General features: G+C 41.6%; 1 protein-coding gene across 4 annotated transcripts in view; it reads left to right on the top strand.

The window, feature by feature from the left end:
- Positions 1 to 27,945, top strand: part of dyrk4 (dual-specificity tyrosine-(Y)-phosphorylation regulated kinase 4) — a 35,412-nt gene that overhangs the window by 3,876 nt on the left and 3,591 nt on the right. Inside the window, exons 1-9 of one of the 4 annotated variants that reach the window (XM_028586445.1) lie at positions 16,408 to 16,934; positions 20,056 to 20,139; positions 21,751 to 21,903; positions 22,203 to 22,353; positions 22,590 to 22,753; positions 24,739 to 24,875; positions 26,103 to 26,243; positions 27,077 to 27,215; positions 27,442 to 27,523. In XM_028586445.1, coding sequence (XP_028442246.1) covers positions 16,911 to 16,934; positions 20,056 to 20,139; positions 21,751 to 21,903; positions 22,203 to 22,353; positions 22,590 to 22,753; positions 24,739 to 24,875; positions 26,103 to 26,243; positions 27,077 to 27,215; positions 27,442 to 27,523 — 1,075 coding nt within the window. In that variant the 5' untranslated portion in view covers positions 16,408 to 16,910. Of the gene's footprint in view, positions 1 to 16,407; positions 16,935 to 20,055; positions 20,140 to 21,750; positions 21,904 to 22,202; positions 22,354 to 22,589; positions 22,754 to 24,738; positions 24,876 to 26,102; positions 26,244 to 27,076; positions 27,216 to 27,441; positions 27,524 to 27,945 lie in introns of those variants that run through there. The other 3 variants (XM_028586444.1, XM_028586447.1, XM_028586446.1) reach the window with 3 other exon arrangements.

Below are 27,945 nucleotides of genomic sequence, written 5' to 3'. Positions count from 1 at the left end.
CTCTTCTCTGAGGGGAGGAATTCAAACAGTTCATGTGCTGGGTGATGTGAGTGTTTACGCAGGCTTCGGGAGGTGTAGATGCTTTCCAAAGAGCCTTTTTGTCAGCTGCAGAGCTGTTGCCATACCATGTGATATCCTCTGAAATGTGAGTACCCAGGAACCTTAAACTAGAGGCTCTGAGGAAATAGATCAATTGGGAGGAAACACAATGTCGATAACATATGAATATGCTGCATGAGGGACATCAGATTCAAATAACAGAAGTTAATGAATGGCTTCCATTTGTGTGTGTGTGTGTGTGTGTGTGTGTGTGTGTGTGTGTGTGTGTGTGTGTGTGTGTTGTGTGTGTGTGTGTGTGTGCGTGCGTGCGTGTGTGTTTGTGTGTGTGTGTGTGTGTGTGTGTGTGTGTGTGTGTGTGTGTGTGAAGAGGATGAGTCACAGCACTAATATGCATCATAGCCATTGTCAGTAATATATAGAATCTAAAACAAGTTTATTTTTCAGTCTCACATATACTGCAGGGTACTCAAGATAAGAACGCTGAAAATCTTTGAACATCAGTGAGAAATTGGAAAGACCTGCGTCTGAGGCTTCATTTGAAGCTGTTAGGGTTTACACTGTGAGCGAACGCCGCACTCAAGAGTGTCACTTCAAAAGATTTTCTCTTTTTTGGAGTTAGGATATCAATAGAGAGCATTTGCGTCATTGCAAAATACAGATGCAAGCAGCTGCTCTCAGATATGACTCACTACTGAAGTCCACCTTTAATACTTAAGCCTTCTTTTATATCAAAAAATGCTTTCAGATCCTTCCAGTACAGTGGTACATTACACTGTCTGGACATACATGACTTATTTTTGGGTATCCGTCCACTCGCTGAAGACTAATCTTGAAGATTTAATGCCAAAATATTAATACTGTAGTGCAGTGGTTCCCAAACTAGGCTAAGCTAATTATGAATAAATAATGCATGGTTTTGCTGCACTGCTAGCAAAGAATCGACAAGTTTGTGAAAGGACTGCCAGGTAAACGTAAAGCAAACGATGAAGCCTTACCACAATTACCAAAAGGCAAGAAAATATGTAGTGGTGGCCACAATTCGTGTATAGGAGCCGAATGCCAATCTCCCAGTCAAATCGCATTGTGTCTCGTGACCATCCCTGTGCAGGGGACTTGGAAATATTTTTATCTACAAAAGGGGGGCCCTGCAGAAAAAGTTTGGGAACTACTGTTGTAGTGGGTCTGCAGCACTGACTTATTGCAGCCTTCGTGCAGGATAACACTTTCTGTCCAGGGATTTTAGTATATAAAGTTCAACTTGAAAATTTTGTTACACTTTACTTGAAGGTATCTACATAAGAGTGACATGACACTGCCATGAACGTGTCATAAACATTATAAACAAGTCATAAACCTTTATGACATAACACTTCTTTTAGTATGTGTCATTCGGTTTTTGTCATGACAAGTTATGGTTAGCGTTAGGGTTAGAGTTAGGGTTAGGGCTCATGTGTCATGACAGTGTCATGTGTTCATGACTGTGTCATATCACTCTTATGTAGATACCTTCAAGTAAAGTGTTACCAAAGTTTTTTAATCTGCTGATTATTTTTCTCAAGCTCAATTTCTTTCATCTATCAATAGTTTGGTATGTAAAATGTTAGCAAATAGTGAAAAATGTCCATCACATTTATTCTGAACCCAAGGTGACAGTCCAAAAACCCTAAAATATGTTCAGTTTACAAAGGTCTAAAACTGATCAAAATGGGTAATCGTCTCACTGGAGAAGCTGGAACCAGAAGATGGTTGGTGTTGACTTTGATTATTTTTTCTGCACTAACTTCATGACTTGCTTTAGAGTATTGTTTATCAGGGCAGACCCATGTACCTGACCTAGCTTTTACCCCCCACCGACTGTGAAATAGGGAGTGTGCCATCCCATTATTCTGATGAACCCTGCCCCTGATAGGGTTTCTCATCACAGCTTTGTCCTGTGTTGACACCGGACCCTCTGAATTAAAGGCGGCCATTTAGAGCTGAATTACACGCTGATATCGGTGTCACCGAGCACAGGGTTCACACTGCCACACGCTGTGTATGAATTCTATTATCACCAATATGATGCTATCCTTTCTAATCACCTCTTTACTTAATTTTACTTCCTCTGCATGTGTGTACATCGAGATTATAAACGTTTAAGAACGTTCACTTCAGTTTCGATGCTATTTTAGTTTTGACTTTTAGATTTCATTTTCGTTTGGTTTTAGTAAGTTTTCAGAGTGTGTTTGCTAGTTTTAGTTTAGTTTCAGTTTTTCCAGAACGTTTTAGTTTTTATATATTTAGTTTGACTTTGTTTTTGTTAGGGCCAGGTATAATGTCTCAGAAGTATGGAGCTACATATGCACACAAAAAGATACATGGTTGGAGAACAGCCATCATGTTTTAATGTTTAATCTTCGCGCTACTTTAGTGTCCGACGGCACAGCGCCATCACGTGTCAAGTCCATTCTATTTCTGTGGTTCAGACTTGATGGAAATTCATGCTCTTTCCTTTTTTTCAGTAGCAATATATTATGCTTAAAAAAAACCAAAGGATTTACATTCATTTTTATTAGTTTTTTTTTTACCTGGCAATATAGTTTCAGTTTTTTTTTAATCTTTTTTGGGAGCATTTTAGGTCTTTAATTCCACAGGACAAAAAGCGAGCTGGCACCCGGTAGGTCGTCGGTTCAATCCCCAGACTGACAGGATAAAATTTACCGCTGAGGTGCCCTTGAGCAAGGCCCCTTAACCTCCAACCGCTCAGCTGCTCAGTGGCCAGCAGATCAGACTGTAGTCGTACTGGGCAGCTTCCAGGTATGAATGTGGCCCTGTGTGAATGTGATCAGGTTGTCGTTGCAAATGAGAAATTGTTCTCAATCGACTCACCTGGATAAATAAAGCTTAAATAAAAAAATACCAACTGAGCTAACCCGGCCACACCAGTTTAGTTTTCTTGAAGGTTTTAGTTTTTATTTAGTTTCAGTTTACTAAAGCTATTTTTCACTGCTCATTTCCGTTTTAGTTTACTCTATGTGTCTATGTGTGTATATGCCATGTGTGCAGTTTAAGTTGAGTCCGTATTTGTGTGTTTGCAAGCATTCACGTGTACCAACAGAAAGGCCTCTGGCTTGTTTGTCAGGGCTGTCACGTGGCTCATCTTCTCTATCTCCATGTAGCATCATAATAGAGCCAGGCATAGCAGCATCCTCTGTGCTGTGGATGGCTGTCATCCCTCCCACGGGTGCACACAGGACTGTGAAAGCCTGGGCTGCGTTTCGCCATTAAACTACCAAGGCTGAACCTACTTGTGCTTCCAAGTAACAGCTGCAGGTTTCCATGGTGATGACGTGCTCCAAAGACGACAGCTGGACTGAGACCCTCTGCAAGTCTGATAAACATTAATTTGATTTGCAAAGAATGTTGGGTAAACAGCCACCCGGGGAGTTTTGTTAATGAGTGCCTGGCTTGGTTGCATGAAGCGTCTGTTTTCCTTTAACGGTGAGTCATGCAGTGCGGAGCTGCTAAACAGGGTATGCCAACGTCCTCCCCCGTCACACCTTCTCCTTCCATCTCCACAGGCTCAGGAGCATTGTTGTGTAATAATGTGTGAAGTCTATATATATTAAATATTGTTATATAAGAGGATTGGTTGTTGTTACCTTGTTAGGCTCGCTGATTCCTTCATACATCATTATTTTGCAGTCAATTTGCGAACATTGCCAGCACTGTGTCTAAACCAGCAAATGCTGCAACCAGTAATACCAGCAACATTAATAGCATAAATACAATGAGCCCTGTTGTTTTGTGAAATATATATGGTTTAGAAAAAGAAATAGAAGGATAAACGATCAATCAGTTTGCCGGCTGCCAGACAATTGTAGACAAATTATATCCAGAAGCAGTTTGATTAAATATTGACTGTGACTGCACAATTATGTCATCATATTTAATATCTGTTTATATTATATTAGACTTGTTGAGACATTTCATTTTACATCCACCAGAGCTTGTGGTGTTTAAAGTGTGTTGTATGAACAATTATTCCAAAATGATTTTTTCTCCTTCAATCATAAAGACATAAAGATAATTGTCTTACATAAAGGTGATCCCAACCGAATTAACCTCGTAGTCATGTCTGCGTTGGTCTCAAAGGCCAGAGTGTGTCAGTATATACCTGTAGCATCTGTTGAATGAGAAAGGCCTGAATGCCAGCTGGGAATATTACACCTGAGCCTTGGATAATAAAGCCATTAGAATCTAAGACGGGATCTCCTTTACAGACTCTATCTGTCCACTGTGTTTTGATGACACTGCATGGAGTCGAATAGCCCCGTGTATTTGGCACCCAAAGACAACGAGCGTTTTTTGCCAAACATGTCATGAGATTAAAACCTGCAATTTGCGCTAATTCTAATTGTTACAGTCTGAAGGCAGTGTATTGTCTGTGTCAGTCTAGCTCGGACCTGTGGTCTGTTGTGTTCAGGTGGCGACAGAAGCGGATCACCTTGCGAGGTTGCTGTGGTAGGTGACAGGAGGAACGAAAGTTAAAAAAAGACAAGCTTAACGTCTCATATGATATGTTTTTGCAACACCTGAAGGCCTACCAAGCAGCGGTCAAAAAGGCAAAATCTAACTATTATAGTGAGCTTATCAACTCTCAGGCTAACGGACCCAAAATTATTTTTAAAACTATTGACTCCTTTTTAAATCCGGCCAATGCAGTTGACACTTCCTTAACCTGTGAGGAGTTTGCTGATTATTTTATCTGTAAAATGGACCAGATCAGATCCAATATCATTTCTCAGGGTTGCATTTCTGTTAAAACTCATAGTCCCATCAGTATCCTCCAGCATTTTACTCCTCTGTCTTCCACTGAGTTGTCTGGGATAGTTTCTCACCTAAAGCGATCATGCTGCCCCTCTGATGTCATCCCCTCAAGACTCTTTAAAGAAGTGTTTGATGTTCTTTGTCCAATTTTGTTGGATATAGTAAACTGCTCCCTGTACACTGGTGTCGTCCCCTCTGGTTTCAAGCATGCAGTGGTGCAACCACTGCTGAAAAAACCCAATTATGACCCAAATGACCTTAGCAATTATAGACCCATCTCTAAATTATCTTTTATTTCTAAAATTTTGGAAAAAGTAGTTGCACAGAAGATTTTCTCTTTCCTTAATAGTTTTAATATATTGAATAAATTCCAATCTGGCTTCAGAGCCCTCCACAGCACGGAATCTGCCCTACTAAAAGTGTATAATGACATCTTACTTACCACTGACTCTGGATCATGTGCTTTGCTTATTCTCCTAGACCTCAGCGCTGCTTTCGACACCATTGATCATGGCATTCTTATTGACCGCCTGGAAAATGTAGTTGGATTACAGGGCTCTGTCTTAAGCTGGTTAAAATCATACCTGACAAATAGAACTTTCTCTGTAAAACTGGGTACTACATCCTCCTCTCCAATGGGTATTAAATTTGGCGTCCCCCAAGTATCAGTTTTTGGCCCCATGTTATTCTCCCTATACATGCTGCCCCTTGGTTCGATCATTGAAAAGCACAACCTAAATTATCATTGCTACGCTGACGATACACAACTGTATTTACCCATTTCCCCTGGTTGCACTTCATCAATTAATACAATTTTTAGCTGTTTGGAGGACATTAAATCCTGGATGGCAGCAACTTTTCTCCAGTTAAATGACAAGAAAACTGAGATGATTTTATTTGGATCCAGGCCTAACCCAACATAATTTGAACAGACTCCAATTAGTCCAGAATGCTGCTGCTAGACTCCTCTCTGGCACCAAAAAGTATGACCACATAACTCCTGTTTTAGCTGAGCTTCATTGGTTACCAGTGAAATTCAGAATCGATTTTAAAGTTTTACTTTTTGTTTTAAAAGCACTTCATGGTCAAGCGCCTCCATATATTTCCGATCTCCTGTCTACTTACTCTGCCACCAGGGCACTCAGGTCCAGAACCCAACAACTCCTCGTCATCCCCCGGACACACCTAAAAACCAAAGGGGACCGAGCCTTCTCTGTAGTAGCCCCCAAACTCTGGAATTCCCTTCCACCCCATATCAAATCATGTAATGTAACAATTACTAGTTTTAAATCAAATCTGAAGACGCATTGTTATTCTCTTGCTTTTAACTCTCCTTGATTCCTGAAATTTTTTATTTTTTTTTTTGCCTCAAACATTGTTCCTTTGTTGTTTTATTCTATGTTACATTATTAATTCTTTCTTTGCCTATTTGTGTTCATGGTACCTTGCACATACGATTATGTATTTTTAAGGCATATTGTCTCTGCCTTCCCTGCTCTACCTGTAAAGCACTTTGGGTCTACAGTTGTTCGTTTAAATGTGCTATACAAATAAAATGACTTGACTTGACTTGACTAGGAGAGTCAGTGCTTATGGGGTCAAACGAAGGCTGGACAACGCTCATGTTACCTGGGTGACAAAGCTCACCTCTGCCCATCACCCCTGTTGGGTAAACAGTTTCAGAGGGCAGAAGGGCGGGCTACAGGCAGGGACTGGCCGTTTTAGCTGGTTTTAGCAATGGCAGGAAGATTTGAAGAAAGTAAAAAGATAGGGGGCAGATTCTTGAAAATGAGATGTGGTGACTTGTGTTGCAGAGAGGTTTTGGTTTATTGGGGGCAGCGCCATAGCCTTTTGAGCACCATGTGTGTGGCCCCAGAGATGCCAGGCCATCATCACTCACACAGGTCACATCCTCAGGTTCTCAGACCTGGCAGGGCAGAGTCTGGGGCATTCAGGTCAACACCTGCACTGCACATGATAGGGGCTAAAGCCTGCAGTGTTGTAAGCATATCAAGCATTACAAATCTGTGACACACACACATTTTGATTATGGAGGTAAACGCACAGGCTTGAGAAATCTCATAGACACACATGCACCTGTGCAAGTTTAACGCCACACCTGCCTCAGCTGTCCAGCAAGTGTGCCAGTTATTTCACCTGATCGGCTGTATTGAAATAACAGTAAGGTTCTGCGGGGCGAGCAGAGCCAGAATATGGGGCCCTGGGTCGGGTCTCATTCCAGGAATGGGAAGCAGCAGATCTTAGATGAAAGAATGATTAATGAGGTAAGGCTTCCATAGCTAAGAAATTTGGAGAGAATGACAGCTGATTATGTTGCTCTGAAAAGTATCGACGATGCTGTTTTAAGTAGAGGTTGTATTGGGAGCAGTTGAAGGCGCTTCTTGCCTGTTAACATGTTTGATTATTGACACTTTTTTAATATTTTCTCTTGGGATTTGAACACAACAACTGAAAGTATGCAAAACTGGGATGCCAACAATTTTTTTATCATTTAAATTGGTCAGGACATCAGCAAACTCCTCACGGTATTACTATGCAGACATTTCTATTTATTGCCATGTTTATGGAATTAACAGAATATATGGATGGAAATGGAAATAATGAAAGTAAGAATTGCATGTCCTCTTGTACCAAACGTGCACTGTGTTTCTTTACTGAACCCTTATACATAAGAGTTTTAGGAAGTTAGGACTTTTTTTATAACAGCCATTCTATCTATATACAACACCGTAATGCCATTGCTTTACCTGCATGCTCTAATTTCTAATGTTAATGCCAGGGTCATACACACAGAAAGCTCTCACTTTGTATTGAAGAAATGCTTTGCAAAAAGAAATTCAATCAAGAAAAGGGCAAAAGAAAACGCTGTATCAGTGCCATTTTTTCAGGTCATGTTTCTTTGATGGCTCCGTCTTGGATGGAGAGATGGTGAGATTGCAAAGTAGGAGGAATAGAGTTTCCAGAGTACTGACTGATTTGAGGACAGAACTATGAATACAGTGGCTGTGTGAAAGAGGTTTGTTTGTATATGTTATGTATAGTTATGGAGCATAGGACTAGGTTTGTCTGTATTTAAAGTGACTATATGTAACTTTTTAATGTTTCTAAAGCTCTGTTATTTTTCATACAATGATCTTAAATGACCTGTAACAGCAAATGAGATTAACAGTGAAAAGAACGCTATTTTTATATAGTTTTTAGTAAGGCCTCTGCCCAGGTCAGATTTGTCCCGCGAAGTCACATAATGATTTACGGCAGGTAGACGGCGCTACAGTAACACATTGTGATGGGTCACAGATTTCTTTGTAACACCGGAAAAGCCAGTGTTAGCCTATCCAGCCAGCTGAGCCAGGTAAAAAATTATATTTTTATGTTATTTTAGACGTTATCTGTTGTAGTTATGGTTGATTCTGGGTCAGGACCATCACAGAAAAGAAGGAAATTAAATGAAGAACAACTAAAAGCTAAAAGGGAAACTGAAAGACAACAGTGATAACGTGAGTCCCACTCTGACGGGCTTTTAACAGATGGAGACAAATACGGGATTTTAAATGATTCAAAACCGACCCCGAATTGGCCCTGTATTGGTATTGAAATGGTATGTATCATGTCTGTTCATTAATTAATAACTTTACAATGTGCAATGTGGTTGTACGTCAGAAGCTAACATATAATTACGCCCCCCTTCCATTTAACGCAAACATTTTAGTCCTTTTAGTCCATGTTTGTGTTGGCTTACTATTTTCTTTTCCCTTGTCCCCCTGTACCATTACTTGTAAGCATCCATGGGTTTCATTAAAATGCGCTATATAAATTTAAGTTATTATTACGTTCGTTGCTTCAACAAACTCCTAATGCTTTGGTTTGTGACACAGTGACAGTGATACTCGGTTTAGCTCACGAGACATCCGAAGTAGGCTAAGTTAAAATCCACCACTCCCTGTTCAGATCGTCCAATCAGGGCCGGGGGGTTGTCTAACTGCATGTCAGTCATTGCTCATGCACACGCATTCATTCTCCCTTGTGGGGGGAGGGGCTTAGGAGACCATTTTGGGCTTTAGCGGAAAGAGGGACCAAGAAGTTGTCGATGTTCACATTTTTTGGCTAAGTCCTCGATCTTCGCAATCCTACCTACAGCACCTTTAAAAAAGGCTATTGTTTAAAATATCACCACGGTCCAATCATCTGCTGAACTAGGCCAGGGAACGAGGACTGTGGTGAGCTGTAATTCTGGCAATGTTTGTGACAGTCCGGGTCTCTGTCTGACAAAGAAGACAGACAGGAAGCTCTTGTATCTGTATGTTTGTGGTTATTACAGTGCATGAAGTGATGTGTCATGTTTTTTGAAGCACGGGAGGATTATGTGTACTCTGTATTAAAGTGGTCTCTACGGGCCGGCACAGTTGACACAAATATGAAAAATTAGGTCTACCTTCACCTCCATCAACCCCCCCACCCTAACACGCAAATACACAAAAGTGGTTATATATTATGGGGAAAAGTATTCATGTCAGTGTATGTGACAGAAACAATGTCATTGCAGGCAAAGGTTCTAAATAAGAAGCACAAACAAATATAATGAAGACTATGCAATAATGCTGTGTTACCTATTGACTTTCAACAGAATCATATTGAGATGATGAATAATAATGTTTATTTGTCCGCAAATTTCTGTTTTCCAAATTAAGGATACATGCTAAATTAGTTATGATTTTTTTCTTTAACACACATAGAGTTGCTTACATGTTATACATTTTGTCCTACTAACTCAAACTAAAACAAAGACATTCAGTTTACCACGATATATAAAACAGAGAAAAAAAATATGTTTTAAAAATGACTGAAACAATTACTTGACTATCAGAATAGTTGTCAATTAATGTTCTGTTGTCCGACCAATCATTTCAACTACATGATGGAGATCACCTTTATAGTCCAGCCCTATTTGGTTGCTAGTAGCAATGGTACAAAATAACTACAGAGGTGATAATTGTATGATTTTATAATGGCATTTTGATTGTTTGCAATCTACATTTTTAATGATTTGATCTATTTTTTTTGTCAGTTATTTTATAAGGGGTGTAGTGAGCCACCATATTAACCATGCAGGTATAGCATGTGTCATCTAAACACAACAACTTGCTGTCACCCTCTGCTCTAACACAGTGGCTACATTTACATATCACTGAAAAGCTGACACCCCACACAGTGTATATATATAGAATGTTCCTTACTGAAGCTATACCCAGCAAACATTAGCCCATTTAGACCTTGACAGAGCTTTGCTACAATCAAACAGTGGCTTTTGCTACTGTTGCTGGACACAAAATGAATTAAGGAGTTCGTTTTTTGACTCACCCCCTTCACCAAGGTGGAGTGAGCCTCTCCAAATCACTAATGGGATTTGGCTTGGCCTGAGCCCCGCTTAATTTTCAGCTGTGTCCATTACAATCACACGCACGCACACGCACACGCACACACACACACACACACACACACACAAAATCCAAATTTAAAAAATCCCTCAGTACTTTTGATAGAGAATGAGGATAATAATCAGAAAAACATTCAGAACTTGAGTTGATTGTAATTACTTTGCAATAACAACACCTCATCAGATGTTCTTTTAATACACTGACTGTGTGCTGGTTGTTCATCAGCTACCATTCTGACAGTACTTCTAGTTGAGTCAGTTGCCCCTGTGCAAATATGAACCCATGTGGCATTGAAACTACCTAGTCTTCATATAATAACCAATTTATAGCAAAAGGTTAGTTTTGGATTTATGTGGCATATACATTTGCACAATTTGTTAAACAGACAGAGAATTGACCTCAAACATGACTTTATGTCACATGTGATTAAAGGGTCCTTCAAGTCTTTGCCCACTTAATTATCATTCATAAATAGCAGAAACATTAGCTGAAAACACTGTTGTTAATCTGCCCTACCTGACCGATTTCTATTGCCAAGCACCATTACCATGTCATATGTAAGCCACATTGAGCCTATAAGTGGCTGTGCATCTGAGAGTGTGTCTATGTGTGTGCGCTTGTGTCAACTTGTGAACCCGACCCATATCTCACATGGTGACAGGCTGTCACTGAGAAGCTAAAACTGCAGATGCTGCAGTCCACCTGCCAGACAGGTCAAACCCACGCTCCTCTCTGCCAAATGGAAGGAGACTGTTTTGGCTGGCATCTCACCTCGCTTTACTTTGCCTCGTCTGGCACATGGCAGCGATTAGCCTGGGCCCAACAGATTGTAAGGCACCAGGTTGTGGTCCTCTAAGAGGAGGTCATTTGGCCCTGCTTTTACTGAGTCTCATCTGGCCTGGTGTAGCTCGTCCAACCACCGGCTGTCCACTTTACCCGGATCTGACCTGATGGTTCAAACACGTGGGCAAGGTGTTGGCCAGGAGGCCAACAGCCGGTCAAATATTCTGCTATCGTTGGGATTTTCATAAATGTTGAAAATGAATAACCCAAAGAAATGTAGGAAGAAAGAGATACAGCAGCTAGCGCTCTCAATATGAGCATCAAGAATGGCTGACAGGGCAGTAATGGAATACAGTAGCCTGGTGCTTCATGCTACAGAAATAGCAACATTTTTCCTGTCACCAAAACAAGGCGATGAACAGATTTTATTTTTGGTAGAGGGGCAGAATTTATGTTCTGGTCACCAAGAGGACGTGCCCTTTGGTTTGACAACATTTAAAGTGAACTTACTTGAGGTAGAGAGTTGGTACTTAATCACCCTTTAACTCCTCTAGTAAGTCATTTAATCATCAAAAATGAACAAAGAGATGCAGAGAGGTAATTACAACACTCCCCTATGACTACCGTCAGTATAAAGCTCATACTCAGACACTGTGTCCTGTCCCGCTGTGGACTCTGCGTGTGCAGAAGGCAGCAGGCTAGGGGCAGCCAAGGTGTGGTGGGATAAGATTTCACCTACACACTATTTGTCAGAAAGACTGTAGCAGTCCACAGGGGCTGGTGGCAGCACAAAGCAGGTGGAGAACGGAAGAAGAGATGGATGGGGAGAGAGAGGGGGGATTGACAGCCCCTCTGGCGATGTCTCTAAGATACAGAAGCAAGTGAGAAGGCGGAGGGAAGTTTCAGACGTCCGTTGAACCACATGGGAGGCCCTTTAGAGCTACACCTCCTCGCTGTCTGAGGATGATGGGATCTGCATCTACAGGAGCTCTCTGTCTCATGTCCCACAGCCCCCCCAACCTGCACTCCCAGAGGCCTCCTTTACAGGAAGGAAAGTGCCGGGAACCTGCTGTGTCTCCGGCTCAGGATGGGTCCCTTGTGGAGTCCCATCCATACGTCACTGGCAGCGGCAAAGACGGAGAGCACTCCCTCCTCGATTATATCAACAGCACAAAGCAACAGCATCCTCTCACTGTCTGTCTGCAGCCTGCCTCTCTCCTCTGCCTGAGCAAAGACAAATAGTTTGGAGGAAGCTGACAAGGAAGAAAACAACGAGGGCGCCAAGGTCTCAACCAACCAGAATGTAACCTTATATGAATATGATATGCAGAGTCCAGAGTGTAGGGGAGAGAACTACAGGAAGTTAAGACGTCAGTCATATGTTCAGGATTTTGTACACACCTACAGAAGACAATGGAAAGTGAGCGTTACTGAACTTTGCAGTATCATTATTTTGTCACATGGAGTTAAGGAGGAACACCATGACTTACATTTTCTAGACTAAAAGCAGGCGGGAATGCAGGCCTGGCATCATCTTCATCATCATCATCGTCCTTCATTTTGCTTCGGAGGATTTCTATCTGATCCCTGACCTGCCGAGAAACTTCCTCCCCTCCGGCTGGAAATGGTGTCTAGAGGCTGAGGGAGGTGGGCTTCAGGGTGTGGTTGTGGCAGCATGGGGGAGATGTGTTATGTGGGAAGACGGGACCTCGCCTGCCTGTTGTGGTTTTAGCCTCCTCCAGGGCTGCTGCTGGGGCAGAAACAGGAGGGTCCAACCAGAGGTAAGTTCGGAAGCAACAGAGTCAAGACGGGACGTCAGGCAACCACCCACACCCAAAAAATATCTACATGCCAGCACTCTGTCTTTATCCCTCTTTTGTTTTTTATTTCCTGTTCAGAGCACTTAAGGCTCTATTTTCAGAATGGCTTACCAGTAACACAGTCCTCCTGGTTTTAGGTTATGTCAGGGTTAGGGTTACTGTGTTAGGGTAAGTGTGGCGCTTTGTTTCATTTCTTTTTGGTTGCCATAGAGATATACTGTATCTGCATTGTTTTGCTTACCAATGCGTTGTCACCTGGGTGACAAAATGCGCACTGCATAATGACTCCCCCAGGTGAACTGTGGCGAGGTTTACAGTGGCTGACTTGCCTGCGGTTTGATGATGTAGGACTATTTGATCTCTCCTATACTGAAGATACTGTATAACAGTTTAGAGCTTGAGGATGACTTGCATTTTTCATTTGCATGTTTTGATATTAAAGGAATAGTTTGACAGTTTTGGGAGATATGCTTATTCGTTTTCTTGCTAACATTGATACCAATCTCATATCTAAATAGGGTTGGGTACCGAAACGCGGGGCCAATAGGGCACCGGTTCCGATGTAATGCGGTAGTAACGAGACCGAATAAGAACGACAATATCGGTGCCTCATTTCGGTGCCTGACTTCTTTTTTTTTTTTTTTAGAATCATCGCTGCACGGGACGCTAGTAGCTGGATTTAACACAATGGTTAAAATGCTGACAGCTTACGTTAAGCGGTGTAAAGTGTGACTGTATTTCCCTGTAGAGGATTCCCATACTGTAGGTATATAGACATCTATGGAGGATTCCAACACGTAACAGTCCGCAGCTGCCGTTGTCGGAAAAACAACACAAACAGTGCGTTAACTTGAAACTCACCAGCATTGTGGTGCATTTTAAGTTATTGTAAAATACCCTTTTCCCATCTGGTGCTTGTTTTTGTCATTTACAAGAAATTTACTAGTGAAAAAAGTCATTGTTATAAGTTATTGTTATTACATTATTAATAGATCATTTAGTTTTGAACATATGGCCTTAGAAATAAACAAGCCGTTCTTTAATGTCACCAACTGTCATTTTGTGCTCCTTTTTTATTTTATATTATATACATTATAAATATATTATATATATTTCGGTTCAGACACCGTTTAGACACCGGCACCATTTTAATAGTATCGTTTTAGCACCAGTATCTGAAAAAACCCAAACGATACCCAACCTTATATCTAAATGCTAAATGTGAAGCTACAGCCAGCAGCTGGTCTGCTTAGCTTAGCATGAAGACTGGAAACAGCTATCCTGGCTCTGTCTAAAGGTTAACAAGACAAGGTCAAAACCTAACCCCATAAAACCATGACTTGATGTTTTTACACGTATTCAGTCTTTATGCTAAACTAACCTAGCTATTCATTTAAACTAATTATTTCTTTGGTTCTACGATAATTGTATTCATCATATTCACTATAATTTTTCCTATCATGTTACAGTGTAGACATGGACATACAATTAGATGCAAAGTAATGTGTAATCCTGTCTAACATTGTAGCAGTATTTTACAAACAAATATACAGTCTGGTCTGTTCTGCTCCGGTTGTAATCTAGGTTGTATAAAATGAATGCCTCCTACTGCAGCCCTTGTTGTTGATAATGAGGCCAGATTTCAAGGAGCCTCCAATCTCTAACCTTGTCCCCATCTTGCGTCCTCCTGTTCCCCCATTCTCCAGAAGGGCCACTCCACCAGCAGGGGCCGATCACAGTCCAAAAATTGTAGAATCTTGCATTCTTGCAATCTTGTAGCAGATGTCTAATCTAGCTCCAGTGATTTAACTGTGTTTTTATTGTATTGTTGACTTGTTAAATGCAACAACAGATTAGGGAAGAGATTACCAAATCCGCTGGTTAAGATTCTGCCGAAACCGAATACCGAATCCTACTCCCATCCTCAGTCCATGAACACAGTAAACACATTAATGAAGTAAACAGTGACTGTCCTTCCTTTGCCGTACCTGAAGTTGCTGCATTTTGGCTGCTGTCTGGAGATTCCCTCATGCACAACTCGTATTCTTTTGGATGTTTAATGTTTTAACAGCGGCCATGTTGTGTATTGTTTAGCGTCCTCGCCATCACGAGACAAATCGGCATTGCAGATTGAACATGTAGCTGGACTTGAATCGCCTTCTTTTGACTGAAAGTACTGCCAAACAATACTTTTTCTGCTCACCAGTTCTGTTTTCACTTCCTCACAGCCTACTGCATTGAACGCTCCACCTACGTAAACAATCAACGGCGCCGTCATTACATCGACCAGCGTAGCGCGCATAGTGCAATCGTAGGGTTCGGTTCGGTGGAAAAAAGTTCTACAGTTCGGCAGAAACCGAACCCCATCAAATCCTGGATTCGGTGCATCCCTACTTTTTAAAATCTGTACGTTTTCTGTTACTTAAGTATGTTTTTTTTTAAAGTATTTGCTACATTTTAAATCGCATTGCTTACTGAGTAAAAAACCTCTCAGTATATGTGTGCCTGCTCTACCCACTAAGCCAGCCCAGCCACTACTCTTTGCACCTTTGATTAGGAGAGTTCATAGGTGTAATTTACAGGGGGGTTGCACTGGCCAATAATCAAAAGCGGCCAGCGCAACCCCCCAAAAAAACATTATAATTTCCTTTACACCATCACTTGGTGCCGAAAAGACTCAAATTGTTGCAGAAAAATTTACCAGAATGCAGAAAATGAAGTGTTTGAAATGCTCAAAATTTCCATTTTGCTCAAAAGTGGAGATCTCAACCACCTGATGTTGAACCCAAAGTTAAGCCCTTGTGAGAGTGGAATAGGCAGGTGCAGCTTCCTCGATAGCAGCTCATCCTGTTGCATAACAGCTGACATCTAATCATATTCAGCTCCTGGACAGTAGGCTACCTCTGCTCCTCAAGGCATGGAGCAACTGAGCTGTTTCCTGCAGTAGTTTAGTGATTAGTCATTGTGAAACAAGGGAAGCTGCCATCTCTCTTTTTTAATTAGGAATTATTCTATTTCATTATTATTAAGCACAATATCTTAGCAAAAGGGGAGTGAAAGAAATCTATTTTCTTTGACAATAATAGCCTAGGTTTGAGAGCCCTGGCACATAGTTTACTAAAATGGAGCTATAAGAGAAAGGAAAGCCTAACAAATAAAATCTGTTAATCAAGTGATATTATATAACTTGTTTCCAATGCAGTCCAACTTAATAGATCTTCGATATTTTGTTGAGTGACCCATCTTATATTCTGTTTCCCTTTGATAGTGTACATTGCGGATCGTTCGATATAAAACACTTGAAACAAGTGAGCTTCGCTGGAAACGAAATTGTCCGAATTTTTTCCAATGGCGGAAGAAAGATTAGATTTCCAGAATGACAGCGAGACTGCATGGACCATGACACCGTTTATACATAGCAGAGGATCTCTGGATCTCCGTTTGAGAGAGCGAGCGGTCTGCATAACAGTCAGTGTAAATTGAGCGTGGCCACGACGTGCGTGCGTCGGTGTAGCCTATATGTGAACCCTCTCTGTACAGTCGGTGTTGGAGAGCGCATCAGTCACAGCGTGGTGTAGGTGGACGACAGCAAACGGATAATAAACAAATCTATATCGGGAAAGCCCCGGCTGTCAGCGGGCAGAAACCTGAACAGGTGGCTGTCTCATGTCTTAGCGGCGTATGCGTCAAGGCGCACAGACCCTCACCAGCTTGTACTCGCTCGCTAATCTCCTCTCTGACGACAGCTTGTGCGCGTAAAAGCAAACAAAACCAGGACTACGGCAGGTTTGGCTATGTGGATCTGATCAGTCATCAGGATTGTACTCGCCAGTGTTGGTTCAGTCCTCTTCACGAATTTGTGGAAAGTGCGTCTTGGTTTTGAGTTGGATACAATGACTCTTTCTTGGATTTTGTAATCTCTCCCCCTGTGTTTGTTTTTGGATTGCCAATCAGTGGTAAAGGCTGACACTGATAACACAGCATGTTGCCAGAAATAAATAACAAGGTGAGGCGCTTTGATTTGTTGGCAAGTTGGTTGGTTGGTAAAATAGCTATTTCCCGTGGGTAATTGTACTGTATGTATACTCTTATCCATTTGAAAGCAATATAGGCTATGGTCAATCAGAGTGTATCTATGATTTTCTAATAATGGCAGGGCTGGTCTGCTTATTCAATCAACAAGAGAGCTTTAATATTGTTATTACCATACTTATATCTCCCATTGTATCACTTTAATATTCCTCTGTAGTGAACTTGCAGATTTGCTTTTCTATGGAATAGAAATAATTTGCCCAGATACAGGGCTTCATTCCAGGCTAATTCCATTTTGGGAAAACCCCCTTCACAGGTATCCATTTACAATGATTCAAATGAAAAGTCTACCATTTACTGTACATTTTTGATGTATGTGTATCAATCCATGCCAAGAATGTGAAGTCATTCTCACTTTGGAATTATTTCCATTTCTCCTCTATCCCACTTAAATGCTTATTTTGTAATCTGGCCCCTGTCTCCAGACCGCATGCCAAGTTCTGATGAAAAATCTGATCCATTTCTATTTCAGTCGTTGTTTAGCCTACTTACTTCAGTGTTTGTTGTGCTGACATATTCTGTAAGTCTATATGCGTTCTGGTGTATTTTTTCACACCTTACATGGAAAGTGTTGTAAATTTAACCCTCACCGTTTTTCAGCTCGTTTTTTTCTTCTTTTTTTTACTGTTTTTAGTAACAACAATTAATAATAATCGATTGTTTGCTTTGACATACCAATTATCCTAACATATAACAGTCATTTTGATCACGTGGATAGATCAGTGATCTTCCTTTCACATTTGTTGCCCGCCTGTTTTTTTGCAATGAAAACGTCAGGGCAGCGTGATTATCCACAGCTGACAGTGTGAGTAGGCCCAGTTTTACAGTTTGTTGATGTTTACCCTCAGTTACTCCTGGTTTTATTGCTTTGCTGACACTCTGACCAACTGACCCTTGAGGACCCAAAGCTGCTCTCACACCCCTGCTGTGATGACCGTGATCTCCAGCAAAGACCCCCCAGTCACGCAGAAACAGAGTCGGCATTGCTCCTGATTTCTGTTTCCCGTCTTCATTTCCATTCATCTATTTATGTAACAACATTTAAAGGTCCAGTGTGTAACATGCTTAGTTGTTCATTATCAAAATCTGTGTTGCCCGTTCACAAACTTGTCCTTTTTTATGAATATTTACCACCACCATCAATTCCAAGTATTTTTTTTGGCTTGAAATTTTTACATTTGCCTCCGCATGAACTGGGGTAGACGCTCCATATTCATGCGCCATCTTGAAATACGTTAGCCGGTAAGGGACATACAGGACACACTGCTCCGCCTTTCACGTTTTCGCTGTCACATGATAAACTCACAGGTGCTGCTAATGTAGCTAACGGGTATCGTAGCTTCCCGGCCCCGGCAAGTTCGAATACGGAAACATGGAGGACCACACATATTCAAAATCCAAATTTCAGGAACAGGAGTCTTCTTCTTCTTTGCCCAGAAAAAGAAAAAGGAGATTGAAAAGAGCAAGAGACCGGCTTTTTGAAGTGTGAAGGCTACCGTAGCTGTAATACCTACTTTGAACTGTGTGGCGCGAGAGAGTTGATTGCGATATATGATCTCAACACTAGATGGGAGAAATTCCCACACACTGGACCTTTAAACTCGTTGGCACATTAGGAGCAAATGCCCTCTTTCATGTGTGTTTCATTTGAGTGTGCAATTACGTATACACAAGAAAGACAATTTACTGTATCGTACAGTGAAATTCTGTCCAACACTGTGTTTAAAGTATTACAATATGTCTTTCACTTTCTTGTGCAAACCTGGTTTTTAGGCACAGATTGCGAAATTGACAAATAGTTAACCCCTGCTGTTTTGAATCTTGAGAGAAATCTCATTATTTCATGTTATAATAATAGGAGAGGTGGAAAATACAGAAAAGTGTGTGCACTTGGGCACGTGCAATGATGTCACCTGGTTTCAACTGGGCTAAGTGCTCATTAGTCAGGCTTAGAGCAGACCTGTGCAGGTGATGTTTTAGAAGCCAATCTGCCACAGTGACCTATGGCTCCTGCTGTCACTCACAGTGCTCCTGAGATTGTAACATGACCACATTATTGTGCCATACCCTTCTTTGGCTATGTCTTGTGTGCCTGTCTTACTGAAGAATTAGATCAACTGTACTGTGAATGGCAAAGCCAGTGAGCGTTTGCAGGATGCGTTTACTTGTATCCAGTGACCAGTACAATTTTACGAAGTCAGTTCAGTGTCTCATCCTCCTCATCCTCCTCATCCTCCTCCTGCAGACGATGCCGTCATGACAGCTGATGTTGCTTTTGCTTCTCAATTAGAAGGTTTAGTGTAAGGTTATGATTGGGGAGCTGTTTCCTATCCAGCACCTGTGGACAACACCCCACCCATCCTGTCTCACCCACCCACTCCCTCCCTCCCTCCCTCCCCGACTGACAGAGGGAGTTTAGCACATATACCACGTGGGGCTAAGCTTTATTTCACCCATATGGTGTCGCCCAACACAGCTGCACGCTCACCCGCTGATTACTAAGGCACGTGTAAGCTGACTTGGGGCCGGAGAGAATCGTGCACAATCATTCCAAATGCATGTGACATCTTTTCTTTTTAGAAATCAGGAACTTTTGCTTTATTACAACATTTAAGGCTTCCCTTTTTCTGCAGCACATTGCACAGTCTTGGATGCGCGTGTACACCCGCTGCCAGGCACATGTTCACACACCTGCACAACTCAGCAGGTACACAGAAATGACTGTTGCTGTTTTTTTTGCAGAAGTAATCTATTTTTGGTACCTAAAGTGCCTTATTTCTGGTAATCTCGCTCAGCTGTCCACGGACTGTGTGTTATTGAGACTGGGGGTCCAGGCCGAATGAACACAGGAAGCTATTCAATTGGTATTATTTGCTATTATTTACGACTGCTTTAATCCATCTCTCATGGTGTCAAAGGATTCCTAAATCTCACATCGGAGATCATGATGTTGTGTATAAAAATGTGTTGTGCCCACAGCTTTTTTTTTCTCATCTTGTAGCACATTTTATAAATTGCTCTCATTCCTCCCACAGACATCACGACCGGAGGCCTTCCCTCACCCTCACAGACTCCCAGCAGAGGGCAACCGTCTTGGAACAAACCGACCCTGCTCACAGGTCAGCGCTTTCCCCCCTGCTGGACGCTGCAGCAGCTGACCCCTTACCCTCAACATGTATCGACTACTATGGCATCTTTTCCCTTAGTGTTTGAGTTATCTGAGGTGTACTGGAATCATTTCCTGAGAGATAATATTCATCCTTTTTCTTCTTTTTTTTTCTTTTCATACACATGCAGTGAGCTACACCAGAATCCTATTAGACATAAAAGACTGTGACAAGCATCATAGAGACTTATTCTGATGTTTTGAATATTAACAGAGCAGCTCCTCAGAAAAGAAGAAAATGTCTGCGGTGAGCTTCCCAATTCAAGTCATCTATATTAACATGTATTTCCTCGTTAGGAAAACATGGATGTGACTGTGCACATGTGGTCATGTGTAACGCATCACTGATTTTCATTGATACAAGTGCAGCTCATTAAGGCAGCATGGTTATGTACAGTCACGTAGCTGCGTTTACTTCCTTTGCTTGTTGTGGCAGGTGCCTGCAACTATATTTAGCCCTATCTCTATGCGTCATAACCAAGTTGGCAGATCCTGCAGCAGCTCTAAACACGTGAGATGAAATATCTACGGCGTGGATAGGAAAGCTTTTTTTCCTGGAATGCTGTTAATAATTAATATTAAAGAATTTATTATGTTGCCAATACAGTACATTGCGGAGGGCTAAATGATAGCATGCAGGGTGCAGGGGCAGCTCTGTTTTGAACTTTTCCATGAAATTTGGGTGAAACTGCAGTCCAGTAAGTGAAAACGTGTCCTAAATATACTCTCTAATACCCCTCTTGATGCTGATACACGTCCGTAGGAGATCTCATTTTTCCCAGAGAGCTTGGCATACGACAGAGGTCTAACTTTGCCCATCATTGCCAGGGCAGAGCCTTGCAAGGCAGCGACACATGTAATCGTGCTCACAGAGCAAGCAGGATGGCAGCCAGTGAAAAGCAGGTTGCTGTTCTTCACCTCCCCCAATGAACCAGACAGACAGACTCTGTCAGGACCCAGCCTCACAGGCTTTGTCCCCATTTCACTCTCAACCTGATCAGTAATTCCAGCCGCTACCTGCTGGGGGTCCTGGTCACCTGAGCCCCTGCAGACGAAATGCACTTGGAAGGGATGTAGAGCGCTAGCTGAGAACATAAAGCCAAAACTGAGGAGCTGCAGCCTGACACAGACACATACTCATGAAAAAATGAAAAGGGGATGTAACAAGCTTGTAGCTGCACTGTAAAAAGAATAATCCGTTTAGCCTTCACACTTACAGTACTGGCCCACTCTCTACAGATGCTTTTGTTTTTGTGGATGTGCTGCACAGTGGGTTATTCCCCGCAGAAAAATAAAGATCTTAAAAGCCTTCTAGCTGTGGAAGGTTGACAATGTCTTTGATGATGTTTCTGAATATTCTCTTTTTTTGCCGAATATACTGCAGTCTGCCTTCATCTAAGTCTTTTACACATTTCTATACATTATAGGCTTTTGGAGTTTAAAAAACCAGACTGAAATGTCTTCCTCCATCATCTGAGTCTATCTTATTTTTGTCACTGTTAAAAAATCTAATGTTCATTTCTGTTCAAGGCAGTAAAACTAAAAAAATCCCTCTGATTTACAGAAGTTTGGCCCTGGTGTAGGGACCTTGCCTCAGCTTGAGCCACCGGTGGTCCAGGTGGTGGTCAGCAATGCCAAAAACCAACATCAGCCATCAGACAACATCCTGCCCCAAATTGCCAACAAAGGGGTCCAAAACAACTATCAGACACACCCGGTGAGGCTCTCATACACCAGTAGCCTGCAATATCCTACAGTGGCAGCTAGTTTTGAACTATAATGCTTTGTTATGTTTCTGATGGGAAGAAAAAGATTTAAGCATCTATATTTCTCAACAGTAGCTTATTTAACTCAAAACTAGTAGTTCCAGGGACACGGCCCACTGTGAAAACACATTATGAAGGCCACACTGTAGTTACTTTATCTTTTCTTTGCTCGTAATTACAAAGGGACTCTGCTTCCTTTGTGTGTGTGTGTGTGTGTGCATGTGTGTGTGTGTGTGTGTTTATTGTACAGGATGAGAGGCCGAAGCCCGCCCAGCAGTTCAGCATGCGGTTTGGTGCAACAATGGATAAAGTGTCTGTCTCCCGCAACAGCAAGATTATCAGCAACAAGCTGGAGAAAGAGAAGGCATATGAGGGTCAAAGGTTACCCATGTCTCCCCTAGGTATGTAATCCTGGAAAACAATACAATGCAACAGGATAACAGTAATGGTATTTCACATTTTGAATCTTTAAAGGGTGTTTTTTCAAGACAGGCATGTAACTAAGTAACAATTTTGATGTTGTAAAAATAGCGTGCTGACGTTTAAGTCGATCGTTCACAATCCTCTGCTCTTGGCAGAGGTGTAATCAATATGATCGTGACTCATCCCACCCTCCTCTTCTTACTTCCTGTTGCAGAGGCACTGAAGAACTTCCAGGACCGGCTGACGGAGTTTGAGCAGGAGGAAATCATGGACTACGCAGAGATCTGGTTCCTTGGTCAGGGCTCTCAGAAGATCGAGGGTTCCCAAGGAACACCGCAGAACTCTGGATACGATGACGAGCATGGAAGCTACGTCAGGGTAAGACGGGTGGCCTGTTCGATATGAAAATGAAGTCTGTTTTTTGTAAGCGGTAACAAGCAGAGACCTTTTAGAAAAGTCTTCCTCATTACTTATGGCACGTGCTTTTTTTATTGAAGCCAAAAAGCAGTACATATACAAGCTTTCTGGTTGAAACCCAAGCCTGGCACACACATTTCAAATATCATGGAAAAGATATACTGTATGTAAGACATATACGTAAGCATCTTTACTAAATAAATAAAATAATAAAATAAATCTTTACAATAATTTTGTACTCTAGCTAATTTGAAGGAAATGCTAGAAAAAAAACGTAAACTCACACTGTAGCTACAGGTATGGAAGAATTAAATCTGAAAATGTAGGGTATCATTCATAATGTTGTCAGCAGTGCTGTCAATCATGAGAACATTTTTGTTTATCATAAAAAACCCTGATCTATAAAAGGCCCCATGGTTATTCAGAGTTCATGTCAGCCCAATTGAAACGCACATCTGCATGTGTGCAATTGTGCAGAGACATGAAAATGAAATAATTTAAAAGTAAGAACGTGAACTAAAAATGTGTGAAGACACACACACAAACACACACACACACACACACACACACACACACACACACACACACACACACACACACACACACACACACACACACACACACACACACACACACATATGCAGGCTTTCAATCTGCCTGAGCTGCCTTCATATGACCTTAATTCAGCAGCTGCAGACGTGAACCCGCCATCTATTGGTTTGACTTCATTGTTTAATACTGTACACAATAAACTGAACTGAGGTCATCAAAGCCAGTGTCAACAGGCTGAACTGTCAGGCGAGACAGAGGCAGAGCTGTTTAAAGGCACAATATGCAAATTAAAGTAATTTCAGTGGTAAACGAACTCGTAGTAGGGCGAATCATCCCGATAGCAAAGCAGGGTGGGACGCCGCTTGCAAAACCAGCAATGCAAGTTTGGTAGGTGGCACCCCGCAAAATCAGTGCAGTGAATGCAGAGACGGCTCTACATATGACAGTAACGTTAAATACAAATACTCAGCCGTGACTCTAGGGGTCGCTGTTTGACAAAAAACGGAAACTGCATAGTATGCCTTTAAAGGCCTAGACACACAAAGCTGACAGCTGGGCTGATCAGTCTCCCCAAATTGGTCAAAAAAGTGCCTCGGAACACACCAAAGCGACGAGACGTAATACGTCTCCATAACAGCAAGCGGCGCTGATCTGTCTTGTCGCCCAAAAATGAAAACCGGGAGCTGATTGGACGAACGCGTCACGTGGGTCTTGTTTCTCCGGAAATTTAAAGACAGACTCTCATGGCGGCTTGTATTTTACTAAAATAGTTCACCGAAACGTGTTTCTGAAAACATTTTAAGCGAGAAATAGGCCGTGCAGTTGCTGAATCTGTCTTCATTTCAGATCAACAAAGGTCACTTTAAAGAGACTCTAGTCACGCTCATTCCGCTCCCCGTTTCCGGGTTAGCACTCTACCAATCAGATGGGTCATTTGAGTCTGACTGCCGGCAGTGCCCGCCCCGCCGATCAGACATGTCAAATCGTCCAAAATGAAGGACGGCGGCCCCTCAGACGGACGACGGCACGGAACACACCGAACGGACTCGAGTCACTGACCTCGCCAGACTGTCCAACGGACAATTCTGTGTGTCCGGGCCTTAAGGCTGAGTGGGTTGTTTAGACTTGAATGTCTCCGTTGAGGCTCATTGTTACAGGCTTGAACTGACAATTACAGCAAAGTACAGGGTTAGGGTTAGCCTAACAACTGTAGTGTCATTGAGTAAATCACATCTATAATCATTAAGTAGCAATTCTGTAAATTACAAAATTACAATGTGTGGATTTATTCATAATATAGTTCATTTTGCTAAGTGATGGATATTTTTATTTCAGTAAAAGCATACGTGAAGTCTGCTTTAATATCCACAGTGCTCTTTCTCTTGCTTTTCCAGGTGCTGCATGACCACATTGGCTACAGGTTTGAAGTGCTTGAAGTGATTGGGAAAGGCTCCTTTGGGCAGGTCCTGAAATGTCTGGACCACAAGAACAACGAACTCGTGGCCATTAAGATGATACGCAATAAGAAAAGGTACAAGTGCACAAACACATTTCATTGTGATTTATTTCATTCATTACATTTCACTCTGTCCAAGTCACCTGCGATTGAACCTTTCCTGGAAAATATCTTTAATATTTTATGAAATACATACTGTATTACTCTTTCATTTAGACAACACTGTACCTCACTAAATACTCGATAGAACAAGTTATTTCTCACATTGGAGGAGTCGATTTTTGGCAATTATTTGAGATCTGATTCCCTGTTGTGAGGTTTTCCCACATGCCTGCGTCATGATCACTTTACATTTCGGAAGTCTGCCAAACCGCTGAGTTCCTGATTTAGCTTGATAGAAGTCGGCACCCCGGGGTGTTATCTTACCTGTCCTTAGTCATTAAAGATCCCACTGTGGCAGCGTCTGCCCGGGTCCTGTAGGTTAGATGCAGGAGCAATCGGGTCTTGCCACCACTTCAATAATACAGAAAACAAATGGTGCAAACTGCCAGAGCAATGCCCCAAGAGAACTCTGCACTGCGTTAGCCGATCTTATCTGTCCCGGGGGAGGATTGACATAAAGAAATATCCAAGGATTTAACCCTCATGTCAAATTTGACCCGTTTTCAGAGATTCTATATCAGAAATAGGGGTTTCTTTTAACCAAATTTCCCAAAAATAACATGGATGGTCCTATACGCTAATTGATGATCACTACTTGATGTATACCCTGGTGAAGATCTGTGATAATCCATAAACATATGTTCCTCTGATCTTAACTATTAGATAAGATAATTCATAATATCTGCTTATTTAAAAACAAATGAGGCATCATTTCAAGTAAGTGAGGTTTATTGAACATCAATTCCAAAAGAAAATGTAAAACTAGTGGTAATAAGTTATGACGTTGGCTAAGAAGCTGTAATCCAGAATTGGGTGATAATGTATAGGCTACTTTATGCTTTATAAAGGGGGAAGCCAAACCGGAGGACAGCAAGTGCATGGTCGACGGGAAGACGATACGAGGGTTAAGGGATTGATGTGAAGAAAAAAAAATCAACAGCAAAAAATGTTCATATAATAAATCAAAAATGACCAAGGAGTCCTATTTATCGCCATTGTGGCATGTCAGAAATCAGAACGGGAATACATACTGTACATATTTATTCTAGCCCTGCAATACCTGGAAAATCAGAAATGCATGGTGCTATTTTCTGAATTTCAGTTCAATTTAACACCTCCTGTTATGTAATGTGTTTGTAGGTTTCATCACCAAGCTCTGGTTGAGCTGAAGATCCTGGATGTTATAAAGAGGAAAGACAAAGACAACCTCCACAATGTCATCCACATGAAGGAGTACTTTTACTTCCGAAATCACCTCTGCATCTCCTTTGAGCTTCTCGGGTAAGTATGCTCACTCGCATTCTGCACGCAGGCAAGCAAGAAGGCCTGCATGTTCAGAAGTTAGTTTAACAGGAGACTAAAGACATTACTGAATAATTCATCTCTTAATCAAAGGTATTCAAGGTTAGCCACCTTCCCCAAGGTACAACAGCACGCTTAGATCATTGTCTCCATTCATTCTAACACTGCGTGACCGCAATCAATTAGGAGTCAAGTGATCACCTGTGTACCTTAAAGCCATCTATGTTTTAGCGCGGATGGCCACTGATATCTTATATATTTGAAGGGAGATAGTTCTGTGTATCACTCAGGCTGAATGACCTTTCAAGGCTGTCTTGGACTGCCACCTTGTCTAACATTACTGTCACTGAATCCTTTAGTTAAGGCCCTGATTGGGGCCCTATCTCTTACCCCGTCTTGCTTCATGGTGTAAAGGCTCCTGTTACACAGTCTAAAGAAGTTTATGCTTATTACAAGTAGCAAGAAATAGCAGGAGGACACATTCTGTGTCTCTGTCTCCCCTCTGAACGTGTGCACAATCACAGATTATTTAAGTGTGCGCTTGACAGTCAGTGGATGTTTTATTAAGGGTAGTGCAAAGTGTAGAGTGACATCAAACTTAGCCGCCTTTTTTTTCCCCAGAGCGTTTATTTGTGGAACAGGAAGAAGTTCTTCACGTGGTGCATCTTTTTATAAGTGAACATTGAGCTCACGGTGCTATGTAATGAACAAAGTACAGTACATACTGTAGATAGAAAAAGGAAAATTTAACAGTATTGTAAAGATGTAAAAAACAGAAAAACACTCATCCCATTTTATTTTTCTCTCGTTAGGGTGAACTTGTACGAGCTCATAAAAAAAAACAACTTCCAGGGCTTCAGTCTCGCTCTCATCCGCCGCTTCACCCACGCTCTTCTCAGGTGCCTGCAGATGCTGCACAGGGAAAAGATAATCCACTGTGACCTCAAACCGGTACTGACTTATTCTTACACTTATTCTTGTGATATAGAATATATAAAACGATTTAAAATATGGTCAACAAAACCTTTCGACTGAATCACTGTCCTGCCGCTGATGAATTGAACTGCAAAAAAAAGAAGTCCCCAGGACAACAGTGTGAATTTTGCTCCACCTTGTGGATCAGTATAATATTGCAGCAGCATTATATCAAAGTGTTTGTGCTTCTACTTGTGAACAGGAAAACATCCTTCTGTCTCAGAGAGGGCCAGGGAACATCAAGGTGGTTGACTTTGGATCAAGCTGTTATGAACAACAAAGAGGTAAGAGCATGAAACTCAACGAAGAGAATAATGTAACTATACTTTTTTACCATGGGTGGGGGAAAAATTGTGTCATGTATGTATCGTGATTTTTTTAGCGACGATTTTTAAAATTGATTCTTTCCCTCAGAATCGTTTTTTTTTTATTTTTATACCAATGATTCGCCTTGATATTTAATGTTTATACGGTACCGTCGAGGGCAACTACATAATTTCCGTTTCCAGTAAAACAGACAGAAAGCGGAAAATGCAGAAAATACGTGCTATGTACTTCTTTACAAACAAAATAAATGTCAGACTCACTGACTGACATGTGATGTGCATTCTTTTTAGAAAACAATTTTTTAGATTATTTTTTGGGGCTTTTCCCTTTATTAGTAGTAGAGACAGTGGACAGACATGAAAGGGGGAGAGGAATGGGG

Source organism: Perca flavescens, chromosome 8 (assembly GCF_004354835.1).
Source record: "Perca flavescens isolate YP-PL-M2 chromosome 8, PFLA_1.0, whole genome shotgun sequence".
In the NCBI taxonomy this organism is placed as follows: Eukaryota; Metazoa; Chordata; class Actinopteri; order Perciformes; family Percidae; genus Perca; species Perca flavescens.
The sequence above is the reverse complement of the archived record's forward strand: the minus strand, read 5'-3'. Positions and strand labels throughout refer to the sequence as shown.